General features: G+C 39.6%; 1 protein-coding gene and 1 pseudogene across 6 annotated transcripts in view; one reads left to right on the top strand and one right to left on the bottom strand.

Annotated features, from left to right (window-relative positions):
* Positions 1 to 23996, bottom strand: part of COBLL1 (cordon-bleu WH2 repeat protein like 1) — a 165425-nt gene that overhangs the window by 60451 nt on the left and 80978 nt on the right. For all 5 annotated transcript variants that reach the window (XM_081242218.1, XM_081242219.1, XM_081242217.1 and 2 more), the window contains one exon: positions 2452 to 2640. In XM_081242218.1, coding sequence (XP_081098344.1) covers positions 2452 to 2640 — 189 coding nt within the window. The remainder of the gene's footprint in view (positions 1 to 2451; positions 2641 to 23996) is intronic.
* LOC308621696 (hypoxanthine-guanine phosphoribosyltransferase-like) lies at positions 12846 to 13645 on the top strand (annotated as a pseudogene). Its single transcript has one exon. The product of its transcript is annotated as a hypoxanthine-guanine phosphoribosyltransferase-like (transcript).

The raw sequence follows: 23996 nt of genomic DNA, 5'->3' as shown, positions 1-23996 counted from the left end.
GCTGGTAAGGTACTCAAGATGGAATGGCTTTCCAAAAAAAGTGTGGAGGTGGAAAAAGTAGAGTATCTGTAGAATCAAAGAGTCATGCGGCTGAAGCTTAAGCTATTTAAAGGGGAGTAGTGAAGGAAAGACTGCTTAACTCCAGAGGGGAAGAGAAGAAGGTGGCCCAGTGTCCAGGCTTGTTAGCTTGGACTTCCTTACTTTGTTGAATTGCCATCCCCGCAGTCTTTTATCAAAGCGAGTGCCACAAACAGAGGGATGTTTTAGTCAGATTAACCTGAGGGTGGGGAATGAATGGAGAGAGCCCAGGGTTAAGGAAAACAGTTCTCAAAAGAAAATGGTGGAAGTCACTATCTGCCAGGCACTGATAAGTATTTCATTTAATCCCAACAATTCAGTTATAAAACATTTTTTATAGATAAGAAAACTGAAGCAATTCAACAACAGTTGGTGGCCCAGAAACAAAAAGCTGACTGATCGAAAATTACTCCAGTTTAGGAACCTGGAAGGCAAACATGCTGGAAGGTCAAAAGGGTGGGGAAAATCTAGGGTCCTTGTAAGTACAAGTGTGGTAGAAATGACTGATGCAGAATCCAAGTCAAATATGAAGAAAAATGCAGCAACAGGAAGAGATCATCAATTAGACCTAATAGGGAGGATGAAGAACAAATCCAATTAAGAAAGAGAAAGTGGATAAGCTAGATTCAAAAAAGTTATGTCAAAGAGAGAACCTAAGATCTCAGTATTGGATCAGCTTCAAAGTGGTGAGATACCACAGTCCAGGTGGACAGGGGATGTACACTATGGATGTATTTTCCCGGAGTCAAGGAAACAGAAGAAAAGTTAGCTCAGGGTAGCATGTGGAAAAGTTTAAAGTAATTATAATGGGTGACAGGATAGAGGGGAAACCTGTGATTCTAATACTGAAGTCACTGAGGTTTAAAAACAAACAAACAAACAAAAGAACCCAGAAGGCTGATAGTAGAGAAGATGGCAATATAAACAGATGACTGGTATATTCAAGATGAAATTTTGAGGAGTACTGATAATGAAACCATTGTCACCTGTCAGCATCAGTGAAAAACTAGGAAAAAATACTGACTTTTTAAAAAAATTACCTTGAATTCAGGGAACATAGAGGAATTGCCTTTACTACCCCTAGCCACATCCACTACCATTATTATTTTAAAACCAGGGTAATGGTGTGATTTCAAGGATTGAAGATGATGCGATGGCCACTGTCTCTAACTTACAAGATGCCTTCCTCCCTCAGAAGAGGCAAAACCCGCCTGCATCTAAGGTGGAAGCCCACCAAGGTCAGTCACAGGGTTCTCAACCTCCTAAATATGGTTCAATGGGTCATCTCCAAAACTACTTCCAATACAAAATAAATGGCAAAGTGCAACTTACTTAAATTTAATGAGAATTTAATACACAATACTATGTATTGTTTGCTAATGCTGAACTTTTCTATTTTCATGGACTTTCAATAATTCATAAAGTTGTACATAATCTTAAGAATAAATCTCAAGATTAAGGTTATCTTGAATAAATTTCATCTAGATAAAACCACATTGCAAAAATGCAGTACTCAATATGTTGCCTGCTTATTCTTTCGTTCTACACACACATATATACATACACATACACATGCAATACTAAGGTCAAAATAGTTTAAATTTCTAAAGCAGGACTCTTGATAACAAACGGGTAGTTGAAGGTGAAAGGTGGAACAAGACCAAGTATACAACTTATGTAACTTTCCACTTCAAAATGAAATGGAAAATTACACTTGGCTTTATTCCATTTTTCCAATTTTTATTCAGGTATTAAAAATATCAATCTCCTAAATCACATATTCCCTTCTCGCTGGATTAAAGTTTAATTCTATGTTTCTATTAAATTTATCTACATTTTAAATAAATTTATTAAATCATTCAATGATGTGAAAAATCCTGCTAGTTTTACAGACAGATTTATCTGTTTTGATAAATAAAAGAGTATTACCTTTAAGAGTAGTTAATAACTTCTGCAAAGTCAAATTTGGAGAAGCGGCTTAAAACAGAAAGAATAATTTGGAAGGGAAGGAAAAGAGTTTTCTTATGGGTCCCTGGCTTGCTTTGTAAGTTTGACTTAGAAAATCAATAAAACTGATGACTGTTCCTCTGGAAAAGGCTATTAAAAAAAATTTTTTTTTAATGACTAACAAAATGTAAAATAGTTCCAAATTCCAAGAGTCACTTCACTGGGGCTGTGGAATTCATACATTTGATATTTAAAGCATTGTTATAAAAATTTTAATACCTTTTAGCATTTACTTTTTTAATAGATAAGTAAACTGAGTGATGAATAAAGTATCTGTCAAAGAAAAAAATCAAGAAGTCTACAACAGAGGGTTTCAATTACAGAAGAAGAAAGGGAAGTCCTGGTATTTCCTTCACTCCATCGTACCTGCCATGAACAGTAGTAGATTTGATAACATCCCCAGGTAGAACCACCAAGAGTTCAATATCTTTATCTATCATGTTTTCTTTCTGTTCCATGATAAAAGCAGAAGATTCTACAGAATCATCAACTGAAGAGGCATCAAGGTATTTGGTCTCAGCTGGAGGAAGCGGTGCCTTGGCTTTTGGTTTTCTCCTAAAACAAAAACAAAACACAGAGAATAAAATATACGTATTTTTAAAATAATTTGCTAATAGGATCTCATTTAATAAAAACACAAAATGTGTGTATGTATGTTTTTCACACCTAGGGAAAAAAATGCACTAAAATGTTAACTGTTAGCTTACTAGGGATGATGGAATTAAGTAAACTTTTTTTCTGCCTTTTAAAATCAGCATATTTGTTTGTTTCTTTTCAACAATATGCTTGCATTACTTGGCAATACAAAGAAACATGATAACAAAAGAGATCTGATATCGGCCTTCATTAAATTCAATTAATGTGTGTTCACTACAGCGAAGCAAAAGTACTGCATTTTCTTTGGTGGAACAAATTATAAAACTTCTTACTGTCCTAGGATGGAAATCAGTATCTCATTTCCACACCTCCTAATAGCTCTTACCTTTGTGCCTCTCATTCTATTTTTTTTCCAATCTAGCGTATTCTGCCTCTCTATCCAGATTAAACTCTACCTATGCTTCAAAATCTAGCTGAAGGTCTTCCCTGGTGGCGCAGTGGTTGGGAGTCCGCCTGCCGATGCAGGGGACATGGGTTCGTGCCCCGCTCTGGGAAGATCCCACATGCCGCGGAGCAGCTGGGCCCGTGAGCCATGGCCGCTGGGCCTGCGCGTCCGGAGCCTGTGCTCCGCAACGGGAGAGGCCGCAACAGTGAGAGGCCCGCGTACCGCAAAAAAAAAAAAAAAAAATCTAGCTGAAAACACCCTCCTACCACCCCCCTATATCAAATGTCTCCCTATAAGGCACATACAACAGATTACACAAATGTAACATTTTTCCCATTTTTTTCCCCTGGGTACCAGTTTCATCTCTCTGCCTACATTTATTACTCCGTGTAAGAAAGAAGCATGCTGTATTTCCCACTGTGCTTAGCAATGAACAGTGAACTGTGATTGGTTATTTGATAAAGTATATTTCTATTTCAATAAAAAATGTTACAAATAATTATTCCAATAAATATGTTTCAGTGTCACTTACTAGGACACCCCTTAACTGATTTATAACAGAAACAGTAGTAGACATTCTACGCATGGCCAATTCAATGCTTTGATGATTCCTAGGCAAAAATAAAAACCATGCAAAATAGAAGGCCTTCTTTGTAAGTAAATACGTAACATCCAGCCATTAAGTATTTTCAGAATTTAAGGTCTTACAAATCCAAGCACGTTTGTGCACTCAGCATCATGAAAAAACAGAAACAAGGTTCCTACATTAATTTTCTAAATTAATAGGCCTTTAATTTTTAGGAGTATAACTGCAAAGCTATAGAAAATAACTTTAGAAAGCTTTAGAAAATATTTATTATTATTAGAAAATATTTATAATATTTATAAATATTTATCTAATATTTAATAAATATTTATTATTTATTTATTATAAATAAATATTTATTTATAAATATTTACCTAATATTTATTATTATTAGAAAATATTTTTTACAATAGTGACAAAAATGAATTTTTAGAAGTGTTTCAATAAATGCAACAAGTTTATAAAATCTATATGAAGAAAAACTTTATCCAATTTCCAAATGTTTTTAATCTGCCCAAATTGACTACTCATCTATTCAACAAACATTTATCCTGTAACAGACAACCATGTAGCAGATTCAGCTAAACACTGGGGATGTAAAGACAGTAAGACCCAGTTCTCCTTCCCCAAAAGGACTGAAAGATATATACAAAATTAGAATAAATTTTGATGATTGTTCTAATACAGGTATGCAGATGGTACAGCTGCAGCTCATAGGAAGAGAAACTTTCCTAGGAATCCAGAAATGTTTGACAAGATGGGAAACATGAGTTGGGTTTGGGGGAATGAATAGAAACTCACATGAAAAGACAAGAAATAATTGATACTTTAGGCAAAGGAAAGCAAATCAAGCCATGAAAGAAAGTGGTACTTCTCAGAATTGAAGAGTTTGGTAAAATTCCACAGAAAAGTCAAAGGAGAAGAGAAATCAGTGAATCTATGAAAAAGCTTTTATAAATTAAGAGAATTCAGCAAGGTGGCTTGGCACAAAATGATACATGCCAGCATCAATAGCCTATGTAAACATAAGCAAAACCTAGTCAAAGTATAATGAAAGAAAAAACTTCTTTTACAGTAGCAACCAAAATAAATTTTAAAAATTATTACAATAAATACAACAAGAATTTTGCAAAATGTCTATGAAGAAAATCTTAAATGCCAAAGAGTCAGCTTGGATCTCCTCTCCCTTAGACTCCAGATTTATAAATTCAATGCCTACTTGACATCTGGACTCAGATGACTAACTGGAATCTCCAGCTAAACCTCCAATTCCTCTTCCCATCTCCTCCAAACCAAATGTTTTCCTCTCCAAGTCTTCCCATCTCAGTAAATCTCAATTCTTTTTTTTTTTTTTTTTGCGGTACGCGGGCCTCTCACTGTTGCAGCCTCTCCCGTTGCGGAGCACAGGCTCCGGATGCGCAGGCTCAGTGGCCATGGCTCACGGGCCCAGCCGCTCCGCGGCATGTGGGATCCTCCCGGACCGGGGAACGAACCCATGTCCCCTGCATCGGCAGGCGGACTCTCAACCACTGCACCCCCAGGGAAGCCCTAGTAAATCTCAATTCTTTCAGTTGCTTGGGCCAAAAATCTCCTCTCTCACACACGTAAAATCCAATCCCTTGACAAATTCTGCCAGCTCTATATTATAAATAGACCCAGAATCCATCAACAACCTTGATACCAAACACCTCTGTTCAAGCTGCTAAGTGGTCTTCCTGCTCCCAAACTTGTCACTTTACACTTTATTCTCAACATAGCAGCTGGAGTGATCCTCTTAAAATGTTAAGTTTGATCACAGAACTTCCTTTCCCATCCTCCAACGGCTTCCGACCTCAGCCAAAATAAAATCTGGAGTTTGATAATCTGTCGTCCCTTACTTCTAGCCTCTCCAAGCTCCCCTAGCTTTCGCCCTAGGCTCACTGCACTCCGATCCTATGACTCTTGCCTTTTCCTTGAACACACTTAGGACAATTCCTACTCAGGTTCCTCTGCACAGTCTGTTCCTGACCTTAAGATTAACACCTCTATTTCTCTGCCTTACTTTTGTCTGAGGGCTTGTCAGGGCAACTAACATACTTGTTTATCCTGTCTCCTTCCATTAGAGTAATTAATCCCATGAGTATAGGTTCTTGTCTCCACTGCCTGGTGTCACACATATTTGCTAATGTATAAAATCTCTAGAATAATGTCTGCCACATGGTAGGCACTCATATTTACTGAATGAATGCATTCAGTGAATACCTCCCACAAAGATGAGGTACCTAAGCACGTAATTGGGAAGGAAAAAAGGTCTTACCACCAAGGTACTCAGAATTAGCTGTGTTAGGTTTTAGAAACTGATTATGTTTTATTTTTAAGAAGATGAGTATTGAAAACTATGCACTGGACTTATTAGCAAGGAATAACTGGGAACCTTAGGGCTTTAGAAGAGTTTCATGAGGAAGGTCAGACAACAAGCCCAGCCACCATGCGCAGGTAGGTAAAGCATCAAGAACAACCTTGCCCACAAAATGGACTTCGCTTTCAAGAGAAGTGGTACCATAGAAGGTCTGATAGGCACTTCCTGCTGCTACCATCAGCTCCCCACCCCCTGCTTTCATCATTGAAGGCACCTTCCCATCTCCAAGTTTTGCTCCCCCAAGTCACCGTTTGAATGCCCTCCCCATTCTCTCTGCCTTTATCTATATTATCTATCCTTCAAGGTTCATATTGAATCACAATTCCTTGGTACATTTTCCCTATTGCACACCGCAATGAACTCTAACAGTTTTAATGTTCTTATATGTATGACTGTCTTATTTCCTAAGGTACTTTGAGTCTATGATGAAAACCCATCTTATAACTTTATTTGTTTGTTTGTTTGTTTATGGCTGCATTTGGGTCTTCGTTGCTGCGCACAGGCTTTCTCTAGTAGTGGCAAGTAGGGGCTACTCTTCGTTGCGGTGCGCAGGCTTCTCACTGTGGTGGCTTCCCTTGTTGCGGAGCACAGGCTCTAGGCGCGCGGGCCTAGAGTAGTTGTGGCACGCGGGCTCAGTTGCTGTGGTTCGCAGGCCCTAGAGCTCAGGCTCAGTAGTTGTGGCGCATGGGCTTAGTTGCTCCACGGCATGTGGGATCTTCCCGGACCAGGGCTCAAACCCGTGTCCCCTGCATTGGCAAGCGGGTTCTTAACCACTGTGCCACCAGGGAAGCCCCCAAAACCCATCTTAAATTACTAAAGGTAAACCAACTTAAAAAAAAAAAAAAAAAGGAAAGCAGAACAAAGCACTTGTTGAAGCATTATTTACATGGAACTTCTATTAAGAACATCTTAGTGCTCTCTATTATTATAATAAAGCATTGGTCACCTTTGGTCCCGAAAATTGGAAAGCATGTTGAGAATCAAACCACGATCCTTCCACAATGAATTAGAAATCCAACAGGGAAGATGCAATATGTAAGTAATTAAACAACAAATACAAAGCAAAAAAACAAAGTGTCATAAAACAGATGGGTAACCTTGAAGACTCAGAGCAATGAGAGCAAGCTAAAATGAGCTCTGTGGGGATGTGAAGGCAGGTATTAAGGTAACTTCAAAGAAAAAAGGGACTCAGTTCTTGAAAGAATAGTAGTATTTAGGAGGAAGAGCCTGTAGGATCATTTATATGTTGGTTCCCGACTGTGATCCATTTACATTAAATTCAGGAATGTGTCTATCCAGTTAAAGTTTGCTCACTACATGGTATAGTCTAGTAAAAAGAATACCAGGCAGAGGCCTGGATTTGGCCTGAATCCTAAGTAGATTTAAGACTTTGTTAACTTACTTGATCTCTTACTCACCAGCAAAAGTTTTAAAATAGCTTTTACCTACTCACATCTCTCCCAATGTTTTACATTTCTTAGTTGAGATGCTTGGAAACGATAACAAAATTAAATTAAATGTCACCCAAAGCCAAAAGTACAGTGAAAATAATCAAAGCTTTTAACATAATCTAAGCATAGGAAATTCTGGTAAAGCAGAGTAATACATCAACATGCAATAACAACTGTAATTTATAGCTTAGACAAATGCTAGTTTTCATTAATATATTAAAAATGAAGTAACTGCCATTGAAGTCCCCCCACCCTTTTAAATGGGAATGATGTTTGGGCCAGTTTCCTGCTCAAGTGATTTCCACATAAGCTCCTCAGAGGCCACTACCTTCAACAGTTACAGCAACAAATTTTACACAAGGGTGGCGGAGAGAAGGTTATACTGAAAAGATATTTGAGATAGAAACCTTTTCTGTGTCAATGCAAAAATTCACCACTCAAGCCCTAAAAATAACAAGCCACGGTAAATTATCGTTTAGGTAAAACATTGTTTTATTCATGAAAATTATCTCAATATTATATTCAATGTTCATAATGAAAATTAAGGTACGATTCCATGTTATTCAATAACTGATCTTTAAAATACCCAAACTTAATTTTAACAGAGAATTCAAATTACCATTTGAATGGTATCCTGCTACCACTACTGACTTTTTTTTATCACTTGATCTACAAAGCACTTCAAAATCATGTGTCCACTGTAATCATCACTCCATCCCTGTCAATATTAATATCCTTAAAATAAATGAAAAGGAATAAGAGATGCTCAGCAAAACAACAGAAATCTACTCAAATACCTCTACTTTGTTTGAAAGAAAAAAATCTTTCAATTGTATATGAGATATATCAATACTTGCATCCTTAATAAGCTACTCAAGTCCAATGGGCTTTCATCTGTTTGCTTTATTTATATAGTATCCTCATAGATTCAGAGAAATACTATACAAAAATACAGCTTTGATATTAAAGACAAAATAAAAAAACGGAATTATAAGTCTTAAAACAATAGGTTTTTAAAGTATCACATTCTAATGACCAAAAAGAAATTTAACAGCCACCCTCTCTCAGTACAGAGGGCTATCAAACATTAGATGCATTATGGTAAGTGTTGACAAGACAGTCCTTTGAAGTACAGTATCTGGCAATGTTTTGATGGTTCCTACCTTACGCATTTTAACTATAAAGTGGAGATCAGTTCTTCAAAACAATTTCTTAGTGTGTCTCTCTGGGTTTAATGAAACAAGAGAAGATTATATTAAACAAAAATCTGTCCCAATGGTGGGCATAACACTGTGCTATGTGCTTGGGGGAATGCAATTAAGAACAAAAGGTCCCTTTTCTTGATGAGCCTTATATCTAATCAAAGTAAATATATCTAAGTGGCTTTAAAAGACAAGCAGTGACAAAAGGCAACAAGGGGACTCCCAAGGCATTATATGACTCTTAACAGACATTTCTCTTGTCAAGGTCACCAATCATCTACGTGTGTTCAAATCTAATAGATAATTATACATCTCATCTCACATTTGAGTAAGCGCCTAAATTCCAATAAGGACACACTTCAAGCCCTCTGCTTGGGATTCTCTTCCCTTGGCTTTGTGTGACAATACAACCTACTGTTTTCCTCCGTCTTTACTGCCACTCCTCAGTCTCAATGCCCTTATCTCTTTGTCTGATTTCTAAGTGTTGAGGCCACCCCAGGGCTCCTTGTCTGCCCCCTTCTCTTCTCTTCTACAATCCTCAGGCCCAAGTAATTTCATGAAATTCCATGGCTTTAAACACCATCTGCAAGTTGATGACTCTCAAATTCACGTTTCCAACCCTGACCTGTTTATTGAGTTCTCACTTATATGCCCAATAATCTCATGGTCTTTGCCATTTGAATGTCCCACAGGTATCTCAGAATCAAAACTCTTGATTCTCCTCTCTACCCCCAATTCTCATCCAAGCGTCCCCCAAGTCCCCCCCATCCCTGGGAATGGCTCCACACTAACCCCCTTGTTAACTCAAGGAAAAATTCTAGGTGTATTTTAATTCCTCTCTATGCCTATCTCCTATTTCCAATTCATTATCAAGTCTTGTGGGCTTTTAGCTCTAAAACACATCCTGAACCTGTATACTTTTCACCAGTTCCTCTGCTACCACCTGGCAATTAAGCCATCAGCTCTTGACTGGACTGCTCCAACAGCCCCCTGACTTGTCTCCCCGCTTTCGGCTCTTGTCCCTTAAAATGTATTATTCTCTGCAGTAGTCAAGAGTGATCTTTTTTTTTTTAATATATTTATTTTTACTTATTTATTTTTGGCTGCACTGGGTCTTCAGTGCTGCACACGGGCTTTCTCTAGTTGTGACAACCAGGGGCTACTCTTCATTGTGCCACACAGGCTCCTCATTGCAGTGGCTTCTCTTGTTGCAGAGCACAGGCTCTAGGCACACGGGCTCTAGTAGTTGTGGTGTGTGGGCTCAGCAGTTGTGGTTCACGGGCTCTAGAGCGCAGGCTCAGAGTTGTGGCGCATGGGCTTAGTTGCTCCGCAGCACGTGGGATCTTCCCGGAACAGGGCTTGAACCCGTGTCTCCTGCACTGGCAGGCAGATTCTTAACCACTGAGCCACTAGGGAAGCCCAAGAGTGATCTTTTAAATATGTAAATCAGACCACATCACATCTCTGACCCTTCACTGGTCTCCCAATACATTGAGAATAAAACCAAATTCCTGTTCTTGGTTTGCAAAGCCCTAGATGAGCCAGCCTGGTGGTCCTCAAAGTGTGATTTCAGAGCAGCACCTGGGACCTTGTTAGAAATGCAAATTCTCAGGCCCTACCCCAGACCTAAATAATCAGAAACAGAGAGGGTAAAGCCCTGCAATGCACCTTCGACAAAACTCTCCAAGTGCTTCTGATGCATGCTAACATCTAAGAAATCACTGAGCCAGCCCCTGCCAACCTCCCCTCTGTTTACTCAGTTGCAACTCCCCGTGTAATTCACACTGGCCTTCCTTCCCTTCCTTCACATCTGAGGGACTTGCAGAGCTGCTCCCTCTGCCCCAAATGTTTCCACCACAGAATTTCAAACTGCCTGCTCCTTCAGCTCATCCAGACAGCAGATCAAATGTGTCCTCCTTGTATAGTGGTTCTCCGACCACTCAAAAGAGGGGGCCAACGCCTAGCCCCACCCATCTCAGCCCACGCTTCACCCAGTGGTGCTCAAATTTGGCTACATAATGGACTCACCTGAGGAATTTTATAAAATGCTGAAGTTCAGGCCCCACACCCGGAAATTCTGATTTACTGGCTATGGGAATTTTAAAATCTCCCCAAGCAATTCTAAAGTGCAGCCAAGTTTGAGAACCACTAGTCTAGTACAACGCCTGACAGATAGTAGGTATTCAATGAGAGTTAATGATTTACCTTCCTAAGAACTTTGTGATGTCTGAAACACTGCCAGAAGGTTGCTACTTAGGTCAATCAAGTTCGTGTAAATTCAGGAAGGTCTCAGAATCACTCAATGTAACAATCTTAAAAGTAGTCCCAAAGTTTAATAATAACTTTTCCAAATTTAAATTCCCATTATATATATATATATATTTACATCCCAACTTAGCTTTATATGGTTAGCATTTTTACAAACATCACATTGCTTCTTTTTTTGATTTTATTTATCTTTATAAGCAGGTTCTTATTAATCTATTTTATACATCTTAGTGTGTATATGTCAACCCAAATCTCCCAATTCATCCCACCCCGCCACTTGCTTCCCCCCCTTGTTGTCCATATGTCTGTTCTCTACATCTCTGTCTCTACTTCTGCCTTGCAAACCAGTTCAGCTGTACCATTTTTCTAGATTCCACGTATATGTGTTAATATACGATATCTGTTTTTCTCTTTCTGACTTACTTCACTCTGTGTGACAGTCTCTAGGTCCATCCACGTTTCTACAAAAGACCCAATTGCGTTCCTTTTTATGGCGGAGTAATATTCCATTGAATATATGTACCATTTCTTCTTTATTCATTCATCTTTTGATGGGCATTTATGTTGCTTCCATGACCTGGCTATTGTAAACAGTGCTGCAATGAACATTGGGGTGCATGTGTCTTTTTGAATTATGGTTTTCTCTAGGTATATGCCCAGTAGTGGGATTACTGGGCCATATTTTTAGTTTTTTAAGGAACCTCCGTACTGTTCTCCATAGTGGCTGTATCAATTTACATTCCCACCAACAGTGCAAGAGGGTTCACTTTTCTCCACACCCTCTCCAGCATTTGTTGTTTGTAGATTTTCTGATAATGCCCATTCTTACCAGTGTGAGTTGATACCTCATTGTAGTTTTGAGGAAGGGTGTTAGCTCTTCTCTAAATGTTTGATAAAATTCACCTGTGAAGCCATCTGGTCCTGGACTTTTGTTTGTTGGAAGATTTTTAATCACAGTTTCAATTTCATTACTTGTGATTGGTCTGCTCATATTTTCTATTTTTTCCTGGTTCAGTCTTGGAATGTTATACCTTTCTAAGAATTTGTCCATTTCTTCCAGGTTGTCCATTTTATTGGCATAGAGTTTCTTGTAGTAGTCTCTTACGGTGTTTTCTATTTCTGTGGTGTCCTTTGCAACTTCTCCTTTTTCATTTCTAATTTTATTGATCTGAGTCCTCTCCCACTTTTTCTTGATGAATCTGGCTAATGGTTTATCAATTTTGTTTATCTTCTCAAAGAACCAGCTTTTAGTTTTATTGATCTTTGCTATTGCTTTGTTTCGATTTCATTTATTTCTGCTCTGATCTTCATGATTTCTTTCCTTCTACTAACTTTGGGTTTTGTTTATTCTTCTTTCTCTAGTTCCTTTAGGTGTAAGGTTAGATTGTTTGAGGTTTTTCTTGTTTCTTGAGGTAGGCTTGTATTGCTATAAACTTCCCTCTTAGAACTGCTTTTGCTGCATTCCATAGGTTTTGGATCATCGTGTTTTTGTTGTCATTTGTCTCCAGGTATTTTTTGATTTCCTCTGATTTCTTCAGTGATCTCTTGGTTATATAGTAACGTACTGTTTGGCCTCCATGTGTTTATGTTTTTTACCATTTTTCCCCTGTAATTGATTTCTAATCTCACAGGATTGTGGTTGGAAAAGATGCCTGATAGGATTTCAATTTTCATAAATATACCAAGGCTTGATTTGTGAGCCAAGATGTGATCTATCCTGGGCTTTCCTATGTGGTGCCACCTCCTGCTTGGTCCTGCTGCCAGCTTCCTCCTCCCCAGTCTTCCCTCAGCCTGCACACCAGCCAGCTCTGTTATGGTGACCCGCAGCCCCAGCATCGTGATTAGTGATGATGAACCAGGTTTGACCTAGATTTATTTTGTATACCTAATCATTATGCTGAGGATTTGGAAAAAGTGTTTATTCCTCATGGACTAATTATGGACAGGCTCGAGATGTGATGAAGGAGATGGGAGGCCACCACATCGTGGCCCTCTGTGTGCTCAAGGGGGGCTATAAATTCTTTGCTGACCTGCTGGATTACATCAAAGCACTAAACAGAAAGTGATATATCTATACCTATGACTGTAGATTTTATCAGGCTGAAGAGCTACTGTAATGACCAGTCAACAGGTGACATAAAAGTAATTGGTGGAGATGATCTCTCAACTTTCACTGGAAAGAATGTCTTGATTGTTGAAGATATAATTGACACTGGCAAAACAATGCAAACCTTGCTTTCCTTGGTCAAGCAGCATAATCCAAAGCTGGTCAAGGTTGCAAGCTTGCTGGTGAAAAGGACACCTCAAAGTGTTGGATATAGACCAGACTTTGCTGGATTTGAAATTCCAGACAAGTTTGTTGTAGGATATGCCCTTGACTATAATGAATACTTCAGGGATTTGAATGTTTGTGTCATTAGCAAAACTGGAAAAGCAAAATACAAAGCCTGAGAGTTCAAGTTGAGTTTAGAAACATCTGGAATCCCATTGAAATCACCAGGAAAATGATCAGACGTTCTAGTTCCGTGGCCAGCTGCTTAGTAGAGCTTATTGCATGTTATCGTCTAAGAATTTTATCTGTTTTGTATTTTAGAAAGGCCAGTTGCTGCATTCCCGAACTCTTTATTTGCACTAGGAGCCTATAGACTATCAATTCCCTTTGGGTGGATTGTTGTTTGATGTGTGAATGAAAAATCTCTTAAACCACACCACTACTGAATGAAAATATTGAAACTGTACCTGTAAGAAACATTGACAGAGAAGAATATATTAGTTTTTTAATTGGTATTTTAATTTTATATATTCAGGAAAGAACAGAAGTGACTGAATATTGTTAATTATACCACTGTGTGTTTAGAAAAGAAGCAGTCAGTTTCATATCAGTGACCGCATTGAGAGGTATCGTTATGTTGGATAAACCATATGACCTGGAGTTATTTTAGTAGGTTTCAGTAGTATTAGCTGTATTTTCCCACTTGTTCAGATTATTTCTGGCAAATCTTTGTCAACACTTCCTTTTAAATACAGGTAAATAAGTTCTAAAAACCTACTACTTTTTGAAGTCTTCAATGTAAAAATCCTTAAAAAAAAATCCTTAAAAAAATCCTTAAAATCCTTAAAAGGCTGTCTCTTTTAAAGAAAAAAAAGAAAGATGTGATCTATCCTGGAGACTCTTCCATGTGCATTTGAGAAGAAAGTATAATCTGCTGTTTTAGGATGGAATGTCCTATAAATATCAATTAAATCTATCTGGGCTATTGTATCATTTAAAGCTTGTGTTTCCTTATTAATTTTCTGTCTGGATGATTTGTCCATTGGTGTGAGGTGTTAAAGTCCCCCACTATTATTGTGTTACTGTCGATTTCCTGTTCTAGAGCTGTTACCATTTGCCTTATGTATTGAGGTGCTCCTATATTAGGTGCATATATATTTATAATTGTTATTTCTTCTTCTTGAATTGATCCCTTGATCATTATGTAGTGTCCTTCTTTGTCTCTTGTAATGTTCTTTATTTTACAGTCTATTTTATCTGATATGAGTATTGCTACTCCAGCTTTCTTTTGATTTCCATTTGCATGGAATATCTTTTTCCATCCCCTCACTTTCAGTCTGTATGTGTCCCAAGGTCTGAAGTGGGTCTCTTGTAGACAGCATATATAGCAGTCTTGTTTTTATATCCATTCAACCAGCCTGTGTCTTTTGGTTGGAGCTCTTAATCCATTCACATTTAAGGTAAATATCGATACATATGTTCCTATTACCATTTTTTAAATTGTTTTGGGTTTGTTTTTGTAGGTCCTTTTCTTCTCTTGTGTTTCCCACTTAGAGAATTTCCTTTAGCATTTGTTGTAGAGCTGGTTTGGTGGTGTTGAATTCTCTTAGCTTTTGCTTGTCTGTAAAGCTTTTGATTTCTCCGTCAAATCTGAATGAGATCCTTGCCGGGTAGAGTAATCTTGGTTGTAGATTCTTCCCCTTCATCACTTTAAATATATCATGCCACTCCCTTCTGGCTTGTAAAATTTCTGCTGAGAAATCAGTTGTTAATGTTATGGGAGTTCCCTTGTATGTTATTTGTCATTTTTCCCTTGCTAGTTTTAATAATTTTTCTTTGTCTTTAATTTTTGTCAATTTGATTACTATGTGTCTCAGCGTGTTTCTCCTTGGGTTTATCCTGCCTGGGACTCTCTGTGCTTCCTGGACTTGGATGGCTATTTCCTTTCCCATGTTAGGGAAGTTTTCGACTATAATCTTTTCAAATATTTTCTCGGGTCCTTTCTTTCTCTGTCTTCTCTTTCTGGGACCCCTATAATGCGAATGTTGGTGTGTTTAATGTTGCTCCAGAGGTCTCTTAGGCTGTCTTCATTTCTTTTCATTCTTTTTTCTGTCCCACAGCAGTGAATTCCACCATTCTGTCTTCCAGGTCACTTATCCATTCTTCTGCCTCAGTTATTCTGCTATTGATTCCTTCTACTGTATTTTTCATTTCAGTTATTGTATTGTTCATCTCTGAAAAATTAATTCTTCTAGGTCTTTGTTAAACATTTCTCGCATCTTCTTGATCTTTGCCTCCATTCTTTTTCCAAGGTCCTGGATCATCTTCACTATCATTATTCTGAATTCTTTTTCTGGAAGGTTGCCTATCTCCACTTCATTTAGTTGTTTTTCTGGGGTTGTATCTTGTTCCTTCATCTGGTACATAGCCCTCTGCCTTTTCATTTTGTCTGTTTTTCTGTGAATGTAGTTTTTGTTCCACAGGCTGCAGGATTGTAGTTCTTCTTGTTTCTGCTGTCTGTCCTCTGGTGGATGAGGTTATCTAAGAGGCTTGTGCAAGTTTCCTGATGGGAGAGGCTGGTGGTGGGTAGAGCTGGGTGTTGCTCTGGTGCCCAGAGCTCAGTAAAACTTTATTCTGCTTGTCTGCTGATGGGTGGGCCTGAGTTCCCTCCCTATTGGTTGTTTGGCCTGAGGCGACCCAGCACTGGAGGCTACAAGCTCTTTGGTGGGGCTAATGGCAGACTCTGGGAGGGCTCATGCCAAGGAATACTTCCCAGAACTTCTGCTGCCAGTGTCCTTGTCCCCATGGTGAGCCACAGCCAGCTCCTGCCTCTGCAGGAGACCCTCCAACACTAACAGGTAGGTCTGGTTCAGTCTCCTATGGGGTCACTGCTCCTTCCCCCTGGGTCCTGATGTGCACACTACTTTGTGTGTGCCCTCCAAGAGTGGAGTCTCTGTTTCCCCCAGTCCTGTCAAAATCCTGCAACCTAATCCCACTAGCCTTCAAGTGGTGATTCTCTGGGAACTCCTCCTCCCATTGCCAGACCCGCAGGTTGGGAAGCCTGATGTGGGGCTCAGAACCTTCACTCCAGTGGGTGAACTTCTGTGGTATAATTGTTCTCCAGTTTGTGAGTCACCCACCCAGAGGTTATGCGATTTGATTTTATTGTGATTGCGCCCCTCGTAAAGTCTCACTGCAGCTTCTCCTTTGTCTTTGGATGTAGGGTATCTTTTTTGGTGAGTTCCAGTGTCTTCCTATGGATTATTGTTCAGCAGTTAGTTGTGATTCTGGTGCTCTCACAAGAAGGCGTGAGTGCATGTCCTTCTACTCTGCCATCTTGAGCCACCCCATTATATTTTTGCTTCCTTTTCTCTAAGAAGGAAGGTCCTTATGGAAGGAAGGAAAACATAAATTTCTCTTGATATTTTTCACTGAGTTATAATTTATACACAGAAAAATGTACAAATATAAGTGAATACATTTTCACATATATATACACACTCAAGGAAACCCCACACAAAGATATAGAGTAGGAAAGTGTATCTATACATTAAAAATCAAATATTAAATTTCTCATATCTGTCCCATAAATGTTGCTGCAATTTCATCTCGTCTCAGGGTTTTCCTAAATATCTTATGTGGGATGTTTATTTTATGCACAGTTAAGAAAGTCAAACATCAACAAGAAGAGAGATGAGAAAAGCCTTCAGTAGAAAAGGGCGTATCAATGGAGGAGATAAAAAATTCATCAAAACAAATAAGCAAAGTTGAAAAACAGGCTTGAAAGCAATGTAAACAATGAGTCACAAGACAGTCAACCATATTATTGGGCACCCACTGTGTTCTCAGTGCTATGGAAAGAATCTGGGTAGATTAAAGAAATACCACATGAGGTCCTCTAATACCAGTAGCTTAAAAATGAAATTAGTCCAACCAAACAATTTCAAAGATATCCTAAATGGACCCTACAAAAACTAACTTAACTGAATGCCTGTCTAGTTCCAGGAACTGTGCAAATGTTTTACATAGATAATCCCTTAACAAGTGTTATCCTTTTTAAAAAAAATTAGTATCTTATTAAATTCTTAAACATTTATAGAGATTAGCAAGTAATTTTTCTCCGAAAGAAACTGAAACTTCAAAACCATGACCCAGTGCTCACTTCATGCCCCATTCACTCTGTGCATAGGCTTCTGCTCAGTAGGTAATACATGTCAGTAGCAACTGGGCTCATCATCATCTACTGAAAGCTTCCTTTGAACTTCGTATTTGTTGCCTTGCAGGCAATGTACTGATATATGGAAAAGTCAGTGCCGTTTACGGAAGTTAGTCTGAAAAGGTAAATAAAAAATGTGCTTGACACTACAATTTAAAAATTCAAAAATGATTAAAATAAACATGGGGAGAGAGGACTATGCAAAACTTTTTGGGCTTCTTTTCTCTTTGCCATATAAAAATTAAGTATAAAAAGCCCTATAAAGTTATATTTCCACTTTTTCAAAAGAGGTTACTTATTAAATTTAAGATAAAAAAATCATCCACAATTGAATTGTTTTACTTATTATGTTCTCTGAAACAACAAAATAGTAAATGTAAAAAAAGAAATTTTCTTCTCTAAAAGGAAGTTAAAATGTTCTTAGTTTGCAACCTAGATGTCCTTCAGTAGGCCAATGGACAAATAAACTATGGTACATTCAGACAATGGAATATTATCCCATTATTTCCATTTTTTCCACTAAAAAAGAAATGAGCTGTTGTCATGAAAAAACATGGAGGAGCCTTAATTTCATATTACTAAATGCAAGGAGCCAGTCTGGAAAGGCTGCATATTGTATAATTCCAACTATATTACATTCTGGAAAAGGCAAAAATATGGAGACAATAAAAAAGACGAGTGGTTGCCAGGAGTTGTGGGGAGAGATGAACAGGTAGAGCACAGAGCATTTTTAGAGCAGTGAAAATACCCTACATGATACTATAAAGATGAATACATGTCATTATGTTTTTGTCAAAACCTGTAGAATGTACATCAAGAGTGATTACTAATGTAAACTATAGACTTCAGGTGATTATGATGTGTCAGTGTAGGTTCAGTTGTGACAACTGTACCACTCTGGTGGGGAATACTGATAATGGAGGAGGCTGTGCATGTGTGGGGACAGGGGTCTATGGGAAACCTGTATCTTCTGCTGAGTTTTGCTGTGAACCTAAAACTGCTCTAAAAACATTGTCTTAAAAAAAAAAAGAGTTCTTAGTTGGAATGTTTTTTCAATTTTCAAAAGCACACTAGGTAAGGAACTGAAATGTGGATGTTATAATTATTAAAATATATGCACATATGCATGTTAAACAGTGGGAATGTTTATGTCAGCCAAGCAAGCACACTGGTAGATTAACTAACCATAAAATGAAAGCAGAAGTTGCTTTCAAGTCACAATCTCAATAATCTACTCTCAAATATGTACTTTGGTAAATACCAAACAGCATTTAGTCATCCCACTCTGTTAAAGTTTTAAATCTATGTTGAGGAGTAGTGTGTGTTGGCATAAACCGTATTCAAAGGCATAACATTCACTGCATACTGATAAAGAAAAGTCCTTGGAATGGATTTTCCAAGTTAAGTTTCCTAGCTACAAGTTTTATCAAACATTGGCTAGAAAAACTACTTGGAAATAGTGTCTCACAGTTTAGAAATATTAAAATCTAAAGTAGCACCTGATACAAAAATTAACCTAAAGTTGATCTAAATGTAGAATATAAAACTATAAAATGTTTAGATCAAAATGTAGGAGAAAATCCTTGGGACTAAGGCTTAGGCAAAAGAGTCTCAGACATGACATCAAAGACACAATCCATAAGATTTTTAGAATATCAAGAAACTAAACTTCATCAAAAAGTAAAATCTTCTGCTCTGTGAAAGACCCAGTTATGAGGATAAAAAGACAAGCCACAGACTGGGAGAAAATATTTGTAAGTCACATAGCCAACAAAAGACTAATATCCAGAATATAGACAGAGCTCTCAAAACGTGATAGTAAGAAGACAAAGAATCCAATCATAAAATGGGCAAAGGTTTGAACACTTTACCAAAGAGGATGTGAGAAAGAGGCACATGAAAAGATCTCAACATTATTATCCATTTAGGGAAATGCAAATTAAAGCTATGATGAAATACCATTATGCACCTAAATTAAAACTACTGAATATATCAAGTACAGACAAGAATGTGGAGAAACTAGATCTCTCATAGGTGACTTGAAGAAGGTGAGTGCAAAAATGGCACAGCCACTTCAGGAAATGGTTTGGCAGTGTAATATGAAGCTACATACTCATGCCATATGACCCAGCAATCTATTCCTAGGTATTTACATGAGAGAAACAAAAACTTATGTTTGCATAAAACCTGTATGTCAATGTTTACTGCAGCTCTCCTCATAACAAACCCAGACAGGGAACAGCCCAAATGTACTCCAACATGAGAATGAATAAACAAACTGTGATGCATCCATACAATGGAACACTACTCAGCAATAAAAAAGCAAGCCTTGATACACTCAGCATATTGGATAATCTCAAGGGCATTATGCTGAGTGAAAAAGCCAGTCTCAAAAGGTTACATACCATATGGTTCTATTTATGTGAGTCCCAAGTGACAGACTTATGGTCATAGAAAACAGATCACTGGCTGCCAGGATTGGAGGCAAGGTGTAACTATTAAGAGTAACATAAGGGGGCGTCCCTGGTGGCACAGTGGTTAAGAACCTGCCTGCCAATGCAGGGGACACGGGTTCGAGTCCTCATTCCGGAAGATCCCACATGCCATGGAGCAACTAAGCCCATGCGCCACAACTACTGAGCCTGCACTCTAGAGCCCGTGAGTCACAGCTACTGAGCCTACGTGCCACAAATACTGAAGCCCGTGCACCTAGAGCCTGTGCTCCGCATCAAGAAAAGCCACTGCAATGAGAAGCCCATGCACCACAATGAAGAGCAGCCCCCGCTCGCCGCAACTAGAAAAAGCCCACGTGCAGCAGTAAAGACCCAACACAGCCAAAAATAAAATAAATAAATAAATTTATTATTTTTTTTAAAAGAGTAATGTGAGGGAGTTCCTTTATGGTGATGCAACAGTTCTGTATTCTGATTGTGGAATGTCACACAAATCTATACATGTAATAAAATTTCACAGAATTATAAATCAAGACAAATTTTTAAAAATAATAAAGAATGCATGTAAAAGCTGATGAAATCTAAATAAGGTCTGTACCTAAGTTAATAGTATTGTACCAAAGTCACTTCCCTGGTTTTGATAATGTACTATGGTTATGTAAGACATTATTATTGGGGAAAGTTTGGAGGAAGGCAGAGGGAAATGCCTGCACTATTTCTGCAATTTCTTCCAAGTCAAACTATTTAAAAGTAAAACACAATAAAAATATTTCTAAGGTAGTGATTCTCAAAATTCAATGAGCATTAGAATCAGCTATGGAACTTGTTTCTAATACAGATCTGCTTAGGTGGCCCCATGTTGTACCATTTTAAATAGAATATGCATATGGGGTCCAGGTGATATATACTAGTGGTCCAGCACATTACAGTTTGAGACCCACTGGACTAAAATAAAGGCAAAGGTATTAGAATGATGATCTCCACAATGATCTCCACCAATGATTTCCATCAATATGTATTGTTCTATTTAATGGCTAATACTAAAGAAGTCCTACCTACACAGAACCTCATTCACAGACTATCTTACTGAGCCAAGAGGTTCTCATTTATAGACTCAGTGAAAGACATACAAATGATCTATTTTAAAAACACAAATACCATTATTCATAACACAAATCTGTTATATCAATACAGAAGTGAAAATGCTGATATTAAAAAAAGCATGTTATTAAAACAAAGGCACGTAGGGAAAACATATTCTCAGTAAGAAAAAAGGTCACATTTTTAAATGTCTATAAAAGGTCCTTACCTATGCTTCTAGGTAAAATCACTACTGTTGGCAAACTACACACACATATATAAGCATTAAGGCATTTGACCTAAGTTTCTTTTACTGGAAAATAAAGCATTAAAAGATCAACCTAGAGTCCGGAGGAAGATGGCGGAAGAGTAAGACGTGGAGATCATCTTCCTCCCCACAGATACATCAGAAATTCATCTACACGTGGAACAACTCCTACAGAACACCTACTGAACGCTGAACAGAAGACCTCAGACCCCCCAAAAGGCAAGAAACTCCCCACATACCTGGGTAGGGCAAAAGAAAAAAGAATAAACAGAGACAAAAGGATAGGGACGGGGCCTGCACCAGTGGGAGGGAGCCGTGAAGGAGGAAAGGTTTCCACACACTAGAAACCCCTTCGCGGGCAGAGTCTGCGGGTGGCGGAGGGGGAAAGCTTCGGAGTAGCCGAGAAGAGCACAGCAACAGGGGTGTGGAGGGCAAAGCGGAGAGATTCCCACACAGAGGATCGGGGCCGACCGGCACTCACCAGCCCGAGAGGCTTGTCTGCTCGGCCGCCGGGGCGGGCGGGGCTGGGAGCTGAGGCTCGGGTATCGGGTTTCGGTCGGAGCGCAGGGAGAGGACTGGGGCTGGCGGCAGGAAGAGCCTGAAGGGGTTGGTTCGCCGCGGCTAGCCTGGAGGGAGTCCGGGGAAAAAGTCTGGAGCTGCCGAAGACGCAAGAGGCTTTTTCTTCCCTTTTGTTTCCTGGTGCGCGAGGAGAGGGCATTAAGAGCGCTGCTTAAAGAAGCTCCAGAGACGGGCGCAAGCCCCGGCTGGAGGCGCGGACCCCGGAGACGGGCGTGGGATGCTGGGGCTGCTGCCGCCGCCGCCGCCGCCACAAGGCCTGTGTGCGAGTGCAGGTCACTGTCCACCACCCCCCTTCCGGGGAGCCTGTGCAGCCCGCCACTGCCGGGGTCCCGGGACCCAGGGACGGCTTCCCCGGAAAAGCGCACAGAGCACCTCGGGCTGGTGCAACGTCACGCCGGCCTCTGCCGCCGCAGGCCCACCCCGCACTGCGTGTCCCTCCCTCCCCTCGGCCTGAGTGAGCCAGAGCCCCCGAATCAGCGGCTCCTTTAAACCAGTCCTGTCTGAGCGAAGAACGGACGCCCTCCGGCGACCTACGCGCAGAGGCGGGGCTAGGTCCAAGGCTGAGACCTGGGAGCTGTGAGAGCAGAGACGAGACAGGGAAATCTCTGTGCAGCCTCGGAGGCAGCGGATTAAAGCTCCACGATCCGCTTGATGTGCCCTGCGTCTGTGGAGTGCATGAATGGACAGTGAATCATCCCAAATTAAGGAGGTGGACTTTGAGAGCAAGATTTCAGACTTTTTCCCCTTTTCCTCTTTTTACAACCAATTATCCCAAATTGAGGAGGTGGACTTTGAGAGCAAGATTTTCGATTTTTTCCCCCTATTCTCTTTTTGTGAATGTGTATGTGTATGCTTCTGCGTGAGATTTTCTCTGTATGGCTTTGCTTCCACCATAGGTCCCAGGGTTCTATCCGTCCGTTTTTTCTTTTTTTCAATAATTACTATTTTTAATAACGCTACTATATTATATACTTTATTCTATTTTACTTTATTTTCCCTTTCTTTTTTCCTACCTTCCCTTCCTCCCTCCCTCCCTCCGCCCCATCTTTCTTTCTTTCTTTCCTTCCTCCCTCCCTCCCTCCTGTCTTTCTTTCCTTCCTCTCTCCCTCCCTTCTTCCTTTCACTCTTTCTTTTTCTTTCCTTCCTCCCTCCCTCCCTCCTTTCTTTCCGTCCGTCCTCCCTCCCTCCCTCCCTTCTTTCTTCCTTCCTTCCTTTCTTTCCTTCTTCCTTTCTTTCTCTCTCTCTTTCTTTCTTCTACTAGTTCTTTCTTTCTACATTTTCTCCCTTTTATTCACAGCCGGGTAGATGAAAAGCTCTTGGTGCTGCAACCAGGAGTCAGTGCTGTGCCTCTGAAGTGGGAGAGCCAACTTCAGGACACAGGTCCACAAGAGACCTCCCAGCTCCACATAATATCAAACAGCGAAAATCTTCCAGAGAACTCCATCTCAACACCACCACCCAGCTTCAGTCAACGACCAGCAAGCTACAGTGCTGGTCACCCTATGCCAAGCAACTAGCGAGACAGAAACACAACGCCACCCATTAGCAGAGGGGCTGCCTAAAAACATAATAAGGCCACAGGCACCCCAAAACACACCACCAGACGTGGACCTGTCCACCTGAAAGACAAGATCGAGCTTCAACCACCAGAACACAGGCACTAGTCCCCCCCACCAGGAAGCCTACACAACCTACTGAAACAACCTTAGCCACTGGGGACAGACACCAAAAACAACGGGAACTACGAATCTGCAGCCTGCAAAAAGGAGACCCCAAACACAGTAAGATAAGCAAAATGAGAAGACAGAAAAACACACAGCAGGTGAAGGAGCAAGATAAAAACCTACCAGACCTAACAAATGAAGAGGTAATAGGCAGTCTACCTGAAAAAGACTTCAGAATAATGATAGTAAAGCTGATCCAAGATTCTATTTCCAAGATCCAAAATCTTGGAAATAGAATAGACAAAATGCAAAAAACAGTTAACAAGGACCTAGAAGAACTAAAGATGAATCAAGCATCGATTAAAAACACAATAAATGAAATGAAAAATACTCTAGATGGGATCAATAGCAGAATAACTGAGGCAGAAGAAC

The sequence above is a fragment of the Mesoplodon bidens genome (assembly GCF_964165515.1).
Source record: "Mesoplodon bidens genome assembly, chromosome: 8".
NCBI classification, from domain to species: Eukaryota; Metazoa; Chordata; class Mammalia; order Artiodactyla; family Ziphiidae; genus Mesoplodon; species Mesoplodon bidens.
The sequence above is the reverse complement of the archived record's forward strand: the minus strand, read 5'-3'. Positions and strand labels throughout refer to the sequence as shown.